This window comes from Salvia splendens, chromosome 10, assembly GCF_004379255.2.
Source record: "Salvia splendens isolate huo1 chromosome 10, SspV2, whole genome shotgun sequence".
Classification (NCBI taxonomy): domain Eukaryota; kingdom Viridiplantae; phylum Streptophyta; class Magnoliopsida; order Lamiales; family Lamiaceae; genus Salvia; species Salvia splendens.
This window is the reverse complement of record NC_056041.1, coordinates 28041927-28058853: the sequence shown is the minus strand read 5'-3', so window position 1 is coordinate 28058853 and position 16927 is coordinate 28041927. Positions and strand designations below refer to the sequence as shown.

The 16927-nt window shown below is 37.4% G+C and overlaps 2 protein-coding genes across 5 annotated transcripts; one reads left to right on the top strand and one right to left on the bottom strand.

The window, feature by feature from the left end:
• The first annotated feature begins 546 nt into the window (after positions 1 to 546).
• On the top strand, positions 547 to 7475 carry LOC121752358 (diacylglycerol kinase 7-like). 2 transcript variants are annotated; one of them, XM_042147381.1, is made up of 12 exons: positions 547 to 1247; positions 3268 to 3390; positions 3488 to 3625; positions 3718 to 3803; positions 4351 to 4438; positions 4821 to 4896; positions 4976 to 5058; positions 5473 to 5543; positions 5877 to 5954; positions 6098 to 6185; positions 6656 to 6772; positions 7078 to 7475. In XM_042147381.1, exons 1-12 carry the CDS (start codon positions 939 to 941, stop codon positions 7234 to 7236), a joined length of 1416 nt encoding a protein of 471 aa, XP_042003315.1. In that variant the 5' UTR covers positions 547 to 938; the 3' UTR covers positions 7237 to 7475. The 2 variants fall into 2 exon arrangements, with proteins under 2 accessions (XP_042003315.1, XP_042003316.1); XM_042147382.1 differs by lacking the exon at positions 547 to 1247 and adding an exon at positions 2433 to 2446.
• A 613-nt stretch (positions 7476 to 8088) lies between these two features.
• Positions 8089 to 15382, bottom strand: LOC121751129 (actin-related protein 8-like). Of its 3 annotated transcripts, XR_006040002.1 has the most exons (14): positions 15017 to 15382; positions 14858 to 14943; positions 14677 to 14747; positions 14534 to 14601; positions 14383 to 14444; positions 13906 to 14003; positions 12994 to 13075; positions 12468 to 12610; positions 11647 to 11795; positions 11223 to 11356; positions 10796 to 10914; positions 10452 to 10552; positions 8679 to 8811; positions 8089 to 8543 (listed from the first exon to the last, which is right to left on the bottom strand). XR_006040002.1 is itself a non-coding variant. In XM_042145843.1 (13 exons), the coding sequence occupies exons 1-12, from the start codon at positions 15343 to 15345 to the stop codon at positions 10475 to 10477; spliced, it is 1419 nt and encodes a 472-aa protein (XP_042001777.1). In that variant the 5' UTR covers positions 15346 to 15382; the 3' UTR covers positions 8089 to 8811; positions 10452 to 10474. The 3 variants fall into 3 exon arrangements, 2 of the variants coding, with proteins under 2 accessions (XP_042001777.1, XP_042001776.1); XM_042145843.1 differs by having other exon boundaries at positions 8089 to 8811; XM_042145842.1 differs by lacking the exons at positions 8089 to 8543; positions 8679 to 8811 and having other exon boundaries at positions 10151 to 10552.
• Between the last annotated feature and the right edge of the window lie 1545 nt (positions 15383 to 16927).

Below are 16927 nucleotides of genomic sequence, written 5' to 3'. Positions count from 1 at the left end.
ATATAATCAAAAAGTAAATAAAAAAAGTCATTTCATACCACTTCAAGCAATTCGTGTTGGTGTTATTTTGATAGTTCATTTAGTGGGGTTTTTGTTGGGACTTCCTATTGGCTTTCTTATTTTGATTTTTGGTTAGATTATGCTCTAGCTGTTTGATTGGTTACTTTTATTTTTTTTATTCTTTGCTCACCTCCTTTTTAAATTTGAGAATTTTTATTTATAAAAAAATACCACATAATTTTATTAAAAACCTTTCATTAAGAACTTACATAAAATAATTATGTGAAACACAAGCATACAGCCCCTTGTTTTGATATCTGACATGTTGAGAATCTGTCTAAACCCCTACCGCTATGGTATATTTGAGGAAAAGAAAAAATCCTTAGGGCTCATTCGGTGTTAATTTGAAAACATGGCATTTATGTCAGTTTGGTGTTCCTCATTTAATTCTTCACGACCCTCGCTAAACCCCCAAGCCCGCACTTGAATATTTATATATTTATTTTATCAATTCAATAATCAATATTATATTTAACATTTCCATACGAAGCTATGATAATCATACACTCCCTTCGTCCCAACTAAATTATGCGCTAATTCTCGTGTCATTCGGTCTAATATGCCAATTTATATTTGTTTTCGAAAAATTGGTAATTTACAGCAAATACTCTTAAAAGTAATTCGATTATTGAAAGCGAAATTAATAATATTGCGTGTGTGTATATATATAAAATTAATGAGGAGTTAAAGAAAATGGGTAGCGCGTAAGGTCTCCGCGTAGATTTGTTTTTTACACATATTGAGTGTAGATTGGAGAGGTTTGAGAGAGAGTGAGAGGGGATAGGCCATAGGGAGTGAGGAAGGAAACTGGTTCAATTTCAAACCGTGCCGACATTTGCCACACCAGAGCCAAGGGTAGAATCGTAAATTGACTGAGGATGGCTCCTCCCCGGTTATCGCCTTCGGGCCGGTCGTCGCTCATCGACTCCCTCCGCGCCTTCTCGCTCTCCGGCGTCCGCGTCAACAAGGAACACCTCCAGAACAAAATCACCTTCCCGGAGTACCTCCGCCGCGCCATGGCCGACGCGATCCGCGCCAAGGACGCCTCCGCCGTCCAGCTCTTCGAGGTAGGCCAAGGCCAGCACCCCGTGGAATGGCCGATTGTGGTGTTCATCAATTCCAAGAGCGGCGGCCGCCACGGCCCCAAACTCAAGGCCCGACTGCAGGAATTAATGGGCGAGGAACAGGTACAAGTTTCACTGCTGTTTGTTACGCGTGTGACCCTTAATATCTGGACTAGATACGCTCAATTATATTCCTCCCTCCGTCCCGGGCTACTCGCTCATTTTCTTTTTGGCTCGGAGATTAAGGAATGAGTGTATAGGAAAGTCAAAAATGACCGATGTATGTGAAATTTTTTACTAAAAATGGAAAGAGTGCAAGTAACTTGGGACGCCCAAAAAGGAAATAAGTGAGAGTATTAATTAATTCACTTCCTTTATTCTCAATTATTATATTTTTTAATTCTAATTCTAATTAGAATTATAATTCTATGTTTTGTTTGATTTTGTGTGAATGCATTTTTGAGTGTCCTATTTTATCCGTCTCCATCCTCCTTTTCTTCTATTTTAATTTGTTATTTGTCGCTTCTTCTTAAAGGTTACAAGAGAAGCTTTTTACAATGAAATAAACCAATTTTCGTATTTTTGAATTTTTTGGCGCAAGTAAATTGTCTTTAATCATGCAACGATTTCACATCAGGAAATGCGACTAATGAAATTTGGATTCTGTTTTTTTTTACATATTCCTTTTCTTTTTTCACTTTACAATTTAAATCCAAAACTCCAATGAGGTTTTTATTTCAGAAATAGGTAAAGCAATAAATTTCCCTTATAAAAATATGTAATCTTTGAGTTTCTGGTCGGGCATAAATGAGAAATTTCGAAAAAAAGGATTAATTTCGCTGATGTTTAATCTAGGCTTCAATTCGCTGGCCTATCTAGGCTTCAATTCGCTGACCTTTTCAGAATATGGGACCTAGTCTCTAAATTTTCAGCCGTATATTTCCTCTCTCCGCACGTCTGTGTTCTCTGTTCCACATTTTTATTTGTGTACCTTTCTCCCACACTTCTATTATCTATTTTAGCTCCATCTATGTTCCACAACTTCATCTCTGCTCCACCATTTTTGCAGTTCTCAAATTCACTTCTTACAACCTTATCCTTTGTTCTTGCTGAATCAATATAGATTTCCAACCATCAATTAAACTTTCATCGCTTTTTAAAATTGAATTTTGCGCCCCTTCAATCCACCAATTATGCCAGCGCCATAAATGATTGAAGAAGTGCAATCAATAATTTTTCAAAGAGTACTGCTATAGTTGTTCTATTTTAGTAAATGCTTGTGAGATTTCCTGCAAAGGTTCATCTGAGGACTTGAAGAAAAGGTCGTCACTATTCTAGCCATGTTTTCTGTGAATTCATTTTTTATGCCATGCTTTAAGTCATTATCTTTCAATGTTCTTATCAAATACTATATGTCAGATCAAAGTAGAAAAGTAGCATCTTTTGGATACCTGTGCTCAATCTAAGCTTTAGTATATCGTGGTAATGTTGGTGTTGAAATTGATAGCTGCAATTAACTCTTGCCTCTTACCTTCAGTTTACTATAGTAATATTTTTCCTTTAAATGCTGATAAACTTATTTATATCCATTGAATGTAGGCTATCTACTTAATATGGATAGCTTTTAGTATTTAGGTTTGGCTACAATTGCTTTTTATTATTATCCTATGCTGAATTGCACATAAGATATATTTACTTTGATGGTTGCTTTCTAGATTGCTTACAAGCATATATTTAAGTGCCACAGTCTGGCATCTCATCCATAATCCTTTATGCTGTTGGATGGTGTTGTAGACAAAAATTCAATCAATAGTTAAAATATGAATTGTCACCATATCAACATTGTTATAGTATCCCATTCAACAAAAACATTGTTACAGTTATCATATGGCAGTGTAGTACAGGGCAGAATGGTTATATTCTTTCAATTAACAGTAAAAATTTGAATAGTTACCATATCAACATTCATATATTATCCCCTCAACAAAAACATTGTCACAGTATCATATGGCAGTAATGGTAAATGGCAGAATAGTTAATTTCTCTGCAAAGTTTTTATTTTGGTACCCATCCTATTTAAATTAGAGCAACTAATTGTCTAATTCTACTTCTCAATGCTTTTGTTCCTGTTAAATCGCATCAGGTTTTTGACCTTTCAGAGGTGAAGCCTCATGAATTTGTTCAGTATGGATTGTCTTGCTTGGAGAATTTTGCTAATCTTGGAGACAATTGCGCAAAAGCAACCCGTGAGAAACTTAAGATTGTGGTATGAATGTTTTGCTAACTTTCCATGCTTCAAATTACTGCTCATCGTTCCTCAGATATCAATTATCATCATAGATATAAGACCTTGATATATACAGGTAGCAGGAGGTGATGGCACTGTTGGCTGGGTTCTAGGATGCCTTGAGGAGCTCAACAGACAGGGCAGGCTTCCTATTCCACCAACTGGAGTTATTCCACTTGGTACTGGAAATGACTTATCAAGGAGTTTTGGTTGGGTATGCTATTGTATATGTCCATGTTCACATTTCGTTTCTACCAAGCTAGTCTCCTACAAGTCCTTATAAATCTTCAAAATTTCATTTTGCAGGGAGGCTCGTTCCCTTTTAATTGGAAATCATCTGTTAAAAGTACTCTTGAAAAGGTCGCCCGTGGTCCTACTGCTCGTCTTGACAGGTGTTCTCTTAGTTTGTTAACTTCAATGATCTTTCATATCATGGGGGTGGCGCTTATATGGAGTTTGATGCTTTAAATGTTTGTATGTGTGTGCCTGCGCTCCTTTGACTTCATAGATTTAGTCAGGACTCAGGAGAGGGATGGATTGAGTAGGTCACAGTTAGAGAAAGCAAAAAGGCTTCACTTATCCATTCTATATTGGCATTCATCTGATTACTACTATTTATTTATTGGTTGGTCTAGAAATGCAACTTGAAGATTAATATGAAGATTTCTGTCTAGATTAGCTCTGCAGAACATATTTTACATATATTTGATTCATGGGATATGGATTTTTGAGCAATATCTGAAGAAATGCAAATTGTAAAACAAAACAAAAAATAATTCAAACCAGGAAACTGAGATGTAAAATAAAGCACTGACACAGTTGGCGACGATGTATATTTAATGAATCAACAAGATGCTATTCATTCCGCAGGATCTGCTTATTTCTTGTAGATATTGATGTTATTTTCTTCTTATTAATGACATGCACATTAATGTACAGTTGGCAGGTCTTAATATCAATGCCAGCTGGGGAAAAATTGGAGCTACCTTATTCTCTGAAGGAAGCAGAAGAAACACCTCCTGATCAGGTTAGTGGCTGACTACTCTTTACTTCTAATCTGGAGTATCTATTCATTTTCACTCAATCTGTGGGGCTTATAATTTTCTACTCGTGCCTCTTTCTTTGGATATGTCATTGTTTAATTATTGCTTGCTAATCTTGCAAGAGTGACCCTTAATAGCCAACCCGTTCCTCAAATTTGGTAAACTATTCGCATAACTGATATAGAAAATGTTCTTAAGCTGTGATCTCTTTTTTTATAGTAAGTTTCCCCTTACATTTTAGTTTTAATGCATCATTCGTATGGAATATTCATTGCTAGACTTGTCACTTACTCACATGTACCTTTTTCTTGTTTATGGATCTGTTTCAATGTTATCTTTAATATAAATTACATGTTGATTATGCAGGAATTGGAAGTTGAAGGGGAGCTTCCAGAGAAGGTTTCTTGCTATCAAGGAGTATTTTATAATTATTTCAGCATAGGTTTGTATTTGAATGCTAAACTTTCTCTTTAATATGTTTATTACTATCACTCTGACTAAATACTACATGTGTTATGAAGGTATGGATGCCCAAGTTGCATATGGTTTCCATCATTTACGCAATGAAAAACCTTACCTTGCTCAAGGTCCCATTTCTAATAAGGTAAGACCATTCTTCCATTTCCTAACACTGATTTTGATCCACAGGATGCATGAAATATTGGCTAAACATTTGCTAATGAAACCATGCATAATTTCTATAGTTCTTGATTTTTTCGCTTATTATTAACAATCTGGAAATAAATGATTCTGAATGCATATATTGGTTGAATACCAGATCCAAAACAATTATAATCCTAATAATTGCTAATCTCATTATTTTAAGTTCATATTTTACATGGAATATACACCAATCAACCACAACTATAAGTTTAGCACCCAAGTCTTTGAGTTAATTCACACGTTTAATTAAATCCACATATATTGTGCAACATTCGCTGCTTTATACAATTACCCATGATTTGTTTTTGCAAAGATTATATCTTTCATAATTCTTAATTGTGCATCCCTAATGCAGATGATATACTCTGGATACAGTTGCCAGCAGGGGTGGTTCTGCACACCATGCAGCAGTTATCCAGGTTTAAGGTTGGTTTTGTGTGACATTCTTGTAACTGACCAAACGTTACTTCTTGAGTCCCTCTTTGAATATCTCGTGATTTGTCACTGTATCGACCATGCCTAACCAGCTAACTACAAGATTGTCAGTCTTGCACAAGGTGTTTCTTTATCACTGAAATGTGATCTGAGCTCTTTATCAGCAGTGGTTTTCATTGCATGAACAACTTTATTATAATATGTTTACAAGTTAGCTTCTGGCTTTCTTTTTCGAGTAACCTTCACGTTGCTTAGTTCAATCTTTCAATAAAGTTGTTCAATAAAGGTGTCATTATTCAATATGCTTTTCACATTATTGCCCAGGTCTTTGAAGAACATATTGAGGATTCACATAAAGAAGCTGAATCATTCGAAATGGGAGCAAATCCCAGTCCCATCAAGGTTGGCATTATCTTTGGTACTTAAAACAAATTAAGTTGGATAATCTTGATAGGAGTGTCCTATGCCATTTTATAATTATTTTACTCTAGATACGATTAGGTTACATTATGCCATAGCTAACCGAACTCTGATGGATCTTCCAGCGTGAGATCTATAGTTGTTCTTAATCTTCCTAGCTATGGAAGTGGAAGAAATCCATGGGGCAAGCTAAAGCCAGATTATCTAGAGAAGGTACTTAAATAATCCACAGCTTTTAACTTCAGCTGTTTATGAAAATACCATTATTCATTTCTGTTTCGTGATCAAGAAAAGTACATATTATGGCTTGCTTGAGTGCAGGATTAGTTTTATATTCACAACATTTTTCTAGAAATGTGTTTTCTAAAGTAAAGGCCAAGCCTGGTTTTAGGTATTTACCGTCAAATCATTACTATTCTTGAACAAATGCAGTCTGATTTGTTTCGTTTACTGGGGTGTTATATTTAATTTTTTCGCCCTACGGCCAGCTTTCAATGGCGCTTCATGGTTTCATTCTTCACATTAAAAACGGAAATATTTTGTGGGCCACTTTTTACTTTTTAGAGGGCGCATTTCGTGCTATTAAATGTCACACTATTCCTTGAAAGCTTCACTTTCAAATGTAAATTTTATTAATTTTTTTCTCCTCCTTTTCTCATTCTTCCTCCTCTTTGTTTTGCCAGAGGGGGTTTGTTCAGGCTCACCCAGATGATGGTTGTTTGGAAATTTTTGGTCTTAAACATGGATGGCATGCTTCGATGGTTATGGCTGAAGTAATATCCGCCAAACACATAGCACAGGTAGTTTACCGTTTTTCCAGCCAGGTTGAACGAAAATAACTAAATTATCTTGTTTGTGGGTCAATGAAAATAGCTCATTTTTAATACCAGTCATGATAGAGCATAGCATGATTGTTTTTCATTTGTTCCACCAAATGGCTAGCAACTACTGTTGGGGTGTGGGGACGGGACCTCACTAGAAGTTTTTCTGTTTTCTACCCTCGTATTTAATCCGTTCGAAAAGTAAAAAAACAGTTTTCTGCAGTCTTTAGGCCATCACCTAGAATCATGGATAAATGATGTTGTTGGTTTTGATACTGCTCCAGGCTTCAGATATCCGATTCGAGCTCAGAGGAGGAGAATGGAAGAAGTCGTACCTACAAATGGACGGCGAACCATGGAAACAACCAATGGACAAGGACTTCTCAACGTTTGTGGAAATTAAGAGAGTGCCGAATCAGTCCCTCATGGTCAGGGCAGAATAGAAAGCTACTTACTACAGCATTAAGTATTTTAGCTTTGCATTAATATATTCTTTAAGCTGAAATTCAGTAACAATGTTTCTAATTCACAAGCATCGAATCTTAATGTATTTTCATTAAATTGTTTTGAAATATTCCTACTTTTTTTCATTTAGTCCATCCTCTCTATGTATTTATGACAAGTTTATATTTCTAATTTTTTGTTCCTACTAATAATATTTTTTTTCTATCATTTACTTTTATTGATTTTGTATTTAACCTCGTATCATACATACATAACTAGGATTATTTTTCTTAGAAGATATAATATTAATTGTATGTATACCCCAAGGAATCGTTATGATAAGTTGGAAAAGCCAAGAAAAGGATTAGTTGTCCTTATTGGAACCCCTTCACTATTAGTAGGATTCATCTAAAACCACTGCCTATTGAATTCAACTCAAATTAACTTGTAATTGATCCTATTTGCCTCTCTCTTGCTTTCTATGCTGGGTTGGAATTATGTTCTTTTGTTTTAGCTGACAGATTCGGATCATTCAAGCTTATAAAATGTAGTAGTTTTTTCATTCTCTTTTCCTTAGTTCTTCCATATTTTTTTTTGGAAATTTTGTTATTTATGAATGGTTTCAAGAGTAAATAGATTAGGAATGTGGAGAAATATGTTATGTTTTGCCAACTGAGTTTTTAAGAATTAGCAACCTTATCCTATTTAGTTGCAATATGTCAATTCTCACACTTTTTAAATGTTACGTTTTAGCTTCTTTCTTAAGAATTAAATATGCATTCTAGCTACAACTTTCTTTATCTTCAATAGAATCCAATATGTTGTAATAAAATTTGGGCCGAAGGTAGTTGTTTTTGCCTAATTCACCGAATTGATGATTTATTAGTGCAAGTGTTGATTGGAGAATCAAATGTGGATGGCACTAACTGTGTTTAGTCCTTCAAATACTAACCAAAATGCAAAAACAACCCCGTGTGGACATAGTAGTCTAGGCGTCTAGCTATCTGTGTTGTTCCACTACGTGCTACATTCTTTGAGAAAATGAGATTCCCTTTCCGTTCACTTTTTGGTTCCGATCATCCTCTAATGTTATGTAGGTTATCCATCCACGTAATCCACAAACCAAGCTGGCATAAGAGCCTCTTCTTCTCGAATTCCCTATTAGGCTTGAAATCACGAAACACGACCTTGTGTTTTATATCCCAAATAGACCACGAGACAACATAGAACATGGACATCCACATTGTCTTTTATCAAACTGCCGAAAGGGAGCCTCCATCCAAGAAAGAAAGCACATTCTCGGTTCCTTGGGTAGACAAGTGGATTAAAAAAAAAACACAAAAGATGCCACTGAACTTGGAACAAAAGAAAATGTGCTCAATGGTTTCAACACCTAATCATCCTTGCATAAAGCATACAATGATCATCTTCGACTATGTACCTGAAAAGCCTCTCTCTCTTCCTTGAAGAATGAATCACATATATGAAGTTGTGCCCTTGGAGGGGTGAGGTTCGTCCATGCAAGTCGCCCCCTGCTTACTCAAAGGATTCACGCTCTCCATAAGCTTGGTAACCTGCATAACAAAGTTAGAAGCCGAAAAGGAATTTGAATTTTCGTTGGGCCACACTCTCAAATCTCTGTTGTTTTCCTTGAAACTTAAGAGATTCACAATTGCAAGGATGTTCTCTCGTAAGGCAAAGAGATTTCTTCTCCAACGAAGAATCCATCTCTACTCTCCATTAATCTATTTCGCCATTTCTCAATTCTATCCTCTTTTTGTGTTGAATATATGTATTTTAGTCAATGGAATATATGCATGGCTAATCTCTTAAACAAGAAGGGTATTGTTCCTTGATTTTGTAGTGTAATTGAGCTATACTCTTATCATTACCAGCAAATGGAAGGGGCCTCAGTATCCACAAAATCATCTCTATTTTTTCTCTCTTCATTGATTGACAAAACAACACTATATAAATGACATGATGCAAAAGAGAATGTTTCATATTTAATGGGACGGTGAGAGAGTATTTTTTATAGAAAATAATTGCATCATCTAAGTTCGCATGCAGTTAGATTTGGTTTGTTGTAAAAAATGGCGTATGCTGAAAAGAAAGGGTTGGTGAACAATTTGGACACATCAAATGTGATAATGATAGCAAAAACTGGCACATTTTGTAAATTATATGTATTGCAAATAAAATCACCTATGTGTAATTAATTCACAGTTACAACTTACAACACATTATTTCAAAAGCATTGATTTTCACCCCAAATTAATTCATAATGTCGCATTTCAAAATGTCAAAAAATAGGAGGTGGTCTCAATTGCCAAGAATTACTAATAACTTAGTAAGCGACATTTTCATTTTCTCCAAATATCATTCACTCGTTCTGTCTCCATCATGTTAATATTTGACAACACACGATCAATTTTTTATTTCTTGCTTCTTCTAGAATTGTGAATGTGAGATGTAAAAGAACTTTGAACAAATTTCTTATTTTCAGAATTCTCAAAATTTCAAGCACGAGATGTACAACCTACAACAAATTGCTTATCTCCATTCTTGCCTACCGCCATTATGGTTGCTGCAGTGCAAAAATTATTATACCATGCATTCACTTTTTTTGTTTTCTAAGATTTGATACCAATTGAAGATTTCTTTTATCAATCAAAACCTATATAAGATGTCTATTCTATTACTTTCCACCGCCCGCCGCCAACACTTGAAATCAATCAACACAATTTGATGCGAAAGAGATAAGATATGATGCAAGGATGAAGTTTGGGAAGAAGTTTTGGAGTATTTGGAGAAGAATCGAGAGCGATACATGGATAATTCCTCAACAAAGTGTCAAAAGAACCGATTTGGAGAAGAATCAATAGTCACTGCAATCTAGTAACATACTAAAAATAAAAAAATACCAATTTTGGCCTTCAGCGTTTTTTTATATTCTAATTTAATTAAAATGGGCTGCCACATGGCAGATTGAGATGGTGTTACAATAAAGAGGGTTGTCATATTAATACATCCCTATGTATATACTTATTTATACATTTATCTGTGGCGAGTGTGAGAATTTGAAGTATATCTCAACAAATGGACAAACTGACTGATAATAGGGAATAGGAAGTGTTTCCTTTAATTTATTTTGTGTTCTCACCATAATCATTTTCATGCACAAGATATCTTATTCACGGAAACATCGTCTAACCTTGAAGAAATTGTGAAGGCAGTTCACCACAACACCTTCCGCTTGGACCGTTGCCGGAATTGCTTTCTAGTCATGCACCAAGATGTGTTAAATGTGCTCAACTGTAACCAAGAGAAAATGATTATAAAACCCTGCATCTAAGGCATATGAGTAACAACGAATCGATTTAAGTGATTTTTAGGAGAGCAGAGAAGAGCATACCACTTCCTATAGTAATCGTATCCAATTTAAGTACTAAAGGTGAGGTGGTCAATAACAATGACTACAGCCTATGCTAATACATCAAACATGATTCAAGCAGTGGAAAAAGGGTAGCAGAGTTGGTCAATACAGATATTACTTACATTGCTGACGAGCTGCGCTCCAAACCACGCAGAATCCCCACCATTAGGGGGAGGTAAAACCCGAACTCCATTGGACAAGGATGTTGGCAGAAGTTCGTACAGTTCTTTCTCTAGTCTTGCTGGAAAAGAAACAACAAAGAGATCAAACTTCCAGCATCCATCATCACATCAGTGATTGTTTGGGACTTCCAACTGCAACTTCTTTACCAGTTTCTCAGTTTCATGTTAACTTTTTTTTTACTCTCGAGAATTCCCAAAACAAACCCATTACCCAAACACTGAAACTTCTCTTCGGGGTATTAAAAAAAAACCAAAAATATACCATCAAATCATTTTTCCAAGAAACCAGTGATCGGATTCTGATATTTCTAATTATTTCCTGTTCCAAAACTAAAAAATTGCGCAGTTTATGCAGAAGGATATAAACCTGCTAATCCTGGCATACATGCACTGACACCGGCTAAGACAACAGTTTTATACCAATTATCATCCGCAGTTAATTCGGCATCATGGCAGTGATCCATGCAAAGCGCCACCGCCTGATGCAGACCCATTGCCTGCCTGTAAAGATATAATAATATAGTATTACTATATTAACAGCAGCAGACAGATACCAAACATTGATAATGAGAGATCAAGCTATTAAGTTTTTTCCTGGTAAATTCCATCTAATTATATTTAAAGCCTTCAGGTACATCAGAATGAGCATCAGAGATTGTTCCTAAACCTTAGATGACCTTTACAAAAACACTGAGTTAATCACATACATAGATGATAGAAAAAGATAACTCCAAGAGTTGGTTTCATCTAATAATACTAAAACCAGTCATTGTTAAGACAAGTGTACATACATTCCTGCCATGCGAGGCCGAAACAGTATTTCTCCTGTTTGAAAGCGCTCATTTGAAAGTGTAAAAGAACTGGAAGGTGAAATATCAAACGATGCTCGAGTGTCTTTGGATAGTTCATCTTCATAGTCAAGGGCAACATAACACAAGTTCTGCAAGTCCAAATACACAAGAAAGGCAGTGAAAAGAAATTAACTGCCCCAGAAAACCTCAAACAATAAAAAGATGACTGTTGTCATATATATGAATCACAACAAGTTAACAATGTCAAGTTTATCTTTTTTTTTTGTATTTTAACCCAAGAAAAAAAAATACAGGAAGGTTTACGCCAATAAGAATCAATCTTATAAATGATATGGGAAAAATATTAGTAGGGGAGAGAAATGTCACAATAGTTATGAGATCAAATCCAAGAAGACTAGGCCAGATACAAGAGATAACACTTCCACGGGTGAGGTTAAAGGTTAGTACTGATAACAAGTTATGGGCGCAAAGAGAAGCAGCTGGGCGCAAAGAGTTATGGGCAAATTCAAGTGTATATGAGATCCCAAGGATGATCGAATAACTTTCTAGACTTCTAGTTAGTCTCATCCACCATTGATATGTACAAGTTGTAGTAGAAAAGTATGTATAGGAGTATCAGGGCATTTATCCTCAGATGGATGTGGAATAAGTCAGTGTTTTTGGCAGCTGTTCATTTCCTTGAACTCCATAGTTGAACTTTCCCCTGATGGATTGAGTCCAGTTATGTTCATTTCCTTGAACTCCATAGTTGTGTGGATGTAAAATTTGAGAGGTTAACAACACATAAGAGAGACTAGTACCTCTTTCAATGTGCGGACAGTATACAGAGAGTCAAATTGTATGTTATTCTGTTGCATCCGATCTCGGAGGTATCCTGTAAGTTTCAAAGCTCCCATCCCAACAACTTCCACCCCAACGTTATACATCACCTTGCCATGTAAAACTGTCAACACAAAAATGCATATGTAGTCCCACCTCAACAAATATCAACTTCCACAAGTTCACAATTGACATTGACAAATGAAGATGTCTTAGGCAGCATTTTGATTTGTGCACTTGGTGATGAATTTGAAATGACTTTCTGTTAATTCTTATAAGATGGTTTTCAAACATCAAAATCACTCTAAAATAAATGAGCATAGTTGATTTGGAATCTATTACGCAATGATTTAAACACCTATAAATGGATTCACAATTTTGCATTTCAAATAGATCTTCAGGTCATTCAAACTTTACAGCCTTAGATACAATGGCCAAAGAATTTGCAGCTCGACTGGACATCAAATACTTTTCAAAAACTACAATGAACAAACTCAATTAACATACTTGGAACAACAGATGTTTGATGGAAACCAACATTTACAAGAATTCCTGATGTTCTTCGTGCTGCAAACAAAGCCAGAGTTGCCTGCATGTTGAGGATGAGAAGAAGTTACAGCTTGATACTAAACTTGATGATATCTGGTCAAAGATGAAACATAACCCTTTACATTGAAAATTTGCCTTTATGAACATTTTCACTGTTGCAACAGGTATTTAGAAAAAAAAGGATTACTGGTGTCTTGCAAAAACAAGAACAAGTGTTGGACTTAACTTTTGTCTGAACAGCTAGAGCAAAAAAAGAAGAAAAAGAAGAATGTAATCTCCTATAGAGTCTCCCAGACCCACATAGAAATATTCAGGAATGACTCTTGGTTGGATAAAGTTCCACAACACGAAGAACAATTGCAATGATATCTATTGTGCAGTTGGAAGCCTTTAGTCATGAATTTATAACTTTATTAGCATGTCCTTATTTTTCAGTTCCCTTTTTTCCTTTTTTACTTGTTGAGTGATGCAGGCTGGGGCGGAGGTTATGCATTATGAAGCCTATCTTTTTTACCTAGTCAACTTCAGAAGCTTAACCCCATCAACAACATGATTAACTACAAACTTCAGATGCAACAAGCGACAATTCTGAAGATAGTGTGTGTGCATTAAAACTTAAGCACATGTGTTTGTTCATGCATATGCATAAATTACCCCTGATAAGTGTGTTTCCATAAAGGAGCATGCTGATTGGTGGTCAAAAGATACCTGAGGGGAATTTTACTTCCATGATGTGCTTAAACCCAGTTAGAGGCTAACAAAAAACACACACAACTACAGATTCCACCACATTTACATGAAAATGTGAACCATCATTGTTGAATATCTATGTTAAGAGGTATCCCATTGGAGGACCTATTAAAGAAATACCTGGTTGATGGCACATACAGCAGGAACATTCATATCAAACAGTGTCGAGTAAATGGCATCCTTGAGATGTCTTCTAGAACCTTTTGCAGACTCGGTATCTGATTGTTATAATGACAGACCAAGGAAAAATATTACAAGCGAATGAAGAATGCCTGACCAGCCAAAGCAGAAAAGCTAGAAGAAAAGAGAGAGACGAAAAACATAAGGACTCCAACATAGGTACTCAATAACGAAATCAAACAGCCTGCAAGTTCTTTTTAAGTTGTACACCTTTCTTTAACGTGTAGAGTGATCTGACACGAACATGATTTGGAAAGTAAAAGTAGATGACACAGATATTAAAAAAGTTTTTAGCACAAGGGAATAGGATGGAGCGAAATATTATCATACGCAATTTATAACTCAAAAGGGCAAACCTGAGAAAGAAATCTAATAATAAAAGTACAAATGTCAATACACGCGTATTATGAATCTAACCATCACAATGGCAAAGGGGTATTGATACAACAATTGGTTGTGTTGATGTTTTCACCTGCATCCTGTATGCAATAAACTATATATAGTTAACAGGAAGGAAAAATATACAATAACCTACATCCTGTTTGCAAATATAAAATGAGTAGAAAACCTGTTGCAAATTGTTGAAAAAAAATGTCGAAGTCTAGAAGGCATTGGAGACTCAATATTTCCAAATTCCTACAAAATTAGCAAGATTTGAGAGGGAAGTGAAGGTGGAAGCAGGCATGTATTCCCAAGGACAAGAAATCTTACTAAAAAAGTTGCTGATCGCCCCGATGGAGAAGAATACTTGCTCCATCCATATTTACAATAACCAGAACCCCCTATATCAATAAATTATGCATAAATATAAGGGAATTTTTTCATAATTATAGTAGTGTGAGTAAATGAGGACTGAAAAAACGCATTCGAGTGAGGGAATACATGAAGGTACCATCAATTATAAGAGCTCCGGAAACCTCAACGCGCTGAGCATAAATATACATAAATGATAGGTCATGCATCTGAGCAGGAAACACTCTGCAAATCAAGAAAACAAGTTTGATAGGTTCAATTTCAAGTTCCTATTGAACGAGGATAGTAAGATTCTTACTGCAGAGGATAGCCCGATCGCAGGTGAGTCTCCACGAAGAAAACAGAGTCCCAAGGATCGGGCTGATGCTGCAGGAAATAAATCCACAAGCGATTATCCGACACCAGGAATTTCCAGGAATTGCAGACTGCTCTGAGCCGCGCTGACTCCTTCGGCCCTAGAATTCTGAGAATTTGCATGAAGATGTCGATTGGAATCCGGTCGAAGTCGCCGGTGGAGGACGACTGCATATGCATAAGCTGGTCGTAGTCTGAGGCCGAATTGGGGCTGGATTTGGAGGCGGATCGGTGGGCCATGGATTCCCAAACCTTGCGAATGAGAGCGCTCATGGCTGCGGCATGGATTGGGGGTTCAATAATTCAATTTTATCACAATTTTCTTTTCTTTTTTCTGGTGAGCAGAGCTTTCTCGAATGAAAGCGATTGGGGGTAGAGCACACGTGTCTGTCTTTGACTTCGGCACGTTTACTGATCAAAGACTACTTAGAGCATCCACAACCGTGCTCTTGCCAGCGGCACGGTTGTGGGCCCGGGCGGTACTATTCATGCCTGCTCTCTGGCAAGAGCACAACACCCACAACTGTGCTCTTCCGCAAGGACGAGCACAATTAATATAAAATTCAATTACACAACAACATTTTCATAATACTAAAATTCATTAAAAAAACCACAATAAAAATTACAAATTACAAATAAAATAAAAAGACATAATTAAAATCCTAAAAATTAAAAATTACATAATTAAAATACTAAAAATTAAAAATTACATAATTAAACTCCTAAAAATTAAAAATTACATAATTATTGGCTAATATAACCCGAGGAAGACTACGCATCCGGCGGCACCAACCCCAATTGTTTTTGGAGACCCAATATCATGGACTCGTGCGTTTGAAGTTGCGTGGGGGTCATAGTTGACCTATCGGCCATATTGAGTTGGGCCAAAAGGGCCCACAACGAGTTGTTCGGGGGTGGAGGTGGAACATAGGGTGCGGGTTCGGGAGCAGGGGCAGATGGAGTCGCGGCGCGACGTCGTTCGGCCGCCGCCTTCTTCCTACCTTGCGGTCGGCGTCGGGAACCGCTTGGTCCGGCATCGGGGCTACCCAAGTTAGCTCCGGCGAGTTGGCTAGCCACTTCTTCCGAGCCGGAGTCGGATAGTGCTACCGACCGTGAGCGTTTGGAGGAGCCGCTAGAGGAGGATGTTATGCCTCCCTTATACTTCGGGTGCGTCCGCGTCTCCTGCCAAACGTTAAGATATTTGAACGACTTACCGTTCATGGATTGGTAGGTGCTCAGCGAGGCGGTGATGATGTCGACCTCGCTTTGGCCGCTCCCGGCATTCCGGGACTCCTGGATGAAATAGCCGTTGAACTTGCCAATTTCTTCGTTGGCTCGGCCGATGCAGTTGCGCACCATACTCTCGTTGCGCTCGATCGTTCCCGGCGGCCGGTGTGCATTGTACCGGCTAGAGACGCGCCACCAAAAGTGATCGCCGGATTGGTTCGTTCCAACCACCGCATCTTCGGAGATTTCCAAGTACGCCTTGAACAATCTTTCCATCTCCGCCGGTGAGTACGGTGTGCGGACACCGGCGCGAGATGGAGGATTCGGCATTTGGGAAGGGGCGCGAGGCCTAGGCTCCGGTGTCCACCCGTAGCGCCCATCGGAGGCACCTTGATCGTCGATTGGGTATGGCCGGTAGCCACTCGGAACGCCCGAATCTTGGGTGAGAGGAGGGGCCGAATATTCCGTTTCCGGACTAGGAAACGGTTGCGAACCGAACCATTCGGGGTTCCAACCGTGAGAGCCGCTTGGGTTGTCGTCGTTACCGGACATAGTGGTGTTGTAGGGTGTGAGAGGAAGATGAAAATGGATATGAGAGATTGAAGATGAGAATGGAGATGAGAGAATG

Excerpts from the sequence above, each read along its gene's own strand:
- LOC121752358 (XM_042147381.1), top strand. The coding sequence starts at position 939 with ATGGCTCCTCCCCGGTTATCGCCTTCGGGCCGGTCGTCGCTCATCGAC. Across the intron at positions 1,248-3,267 it reads AATTAATGGGCGAGGAACAG|GTTTTTGACCTTTCAGAGGT; the intron begins GTACAAGTTTCA and ends AAATCGCATCAG. Across the intron at positions 4,897-4,975 it reads TTATAATTATTTCAGCATAG|GTATGGATGCCCAAGTTGCA; the intron begins GTTTGTATTTGA and ends TGTGTTATGAAG.
- LOC121751129 (XM_042145843.1), bottom strand. The coding sequence starts at position 15,345 with ATGAGCGCTCTCATTCGCAAGGTTTGGGAATCCATGGCCCACCGATCC. Across the intron at positions 14,944-15,016 it reads CGATCGGGCTATCCTCTGCA|AGTGTTTCCTGCTCAGATGC; the intron begins GTAAGAATCTTA and ends CTTGATTTGCAG. Across the intron at positions 13,076-13,905 it reads CTGTATGTGCCATCAACCAG|GCAACTCTGGCTTTGTTTGC; the intron begins GTATTTCTTTAA and ends CTCAACATGCAG.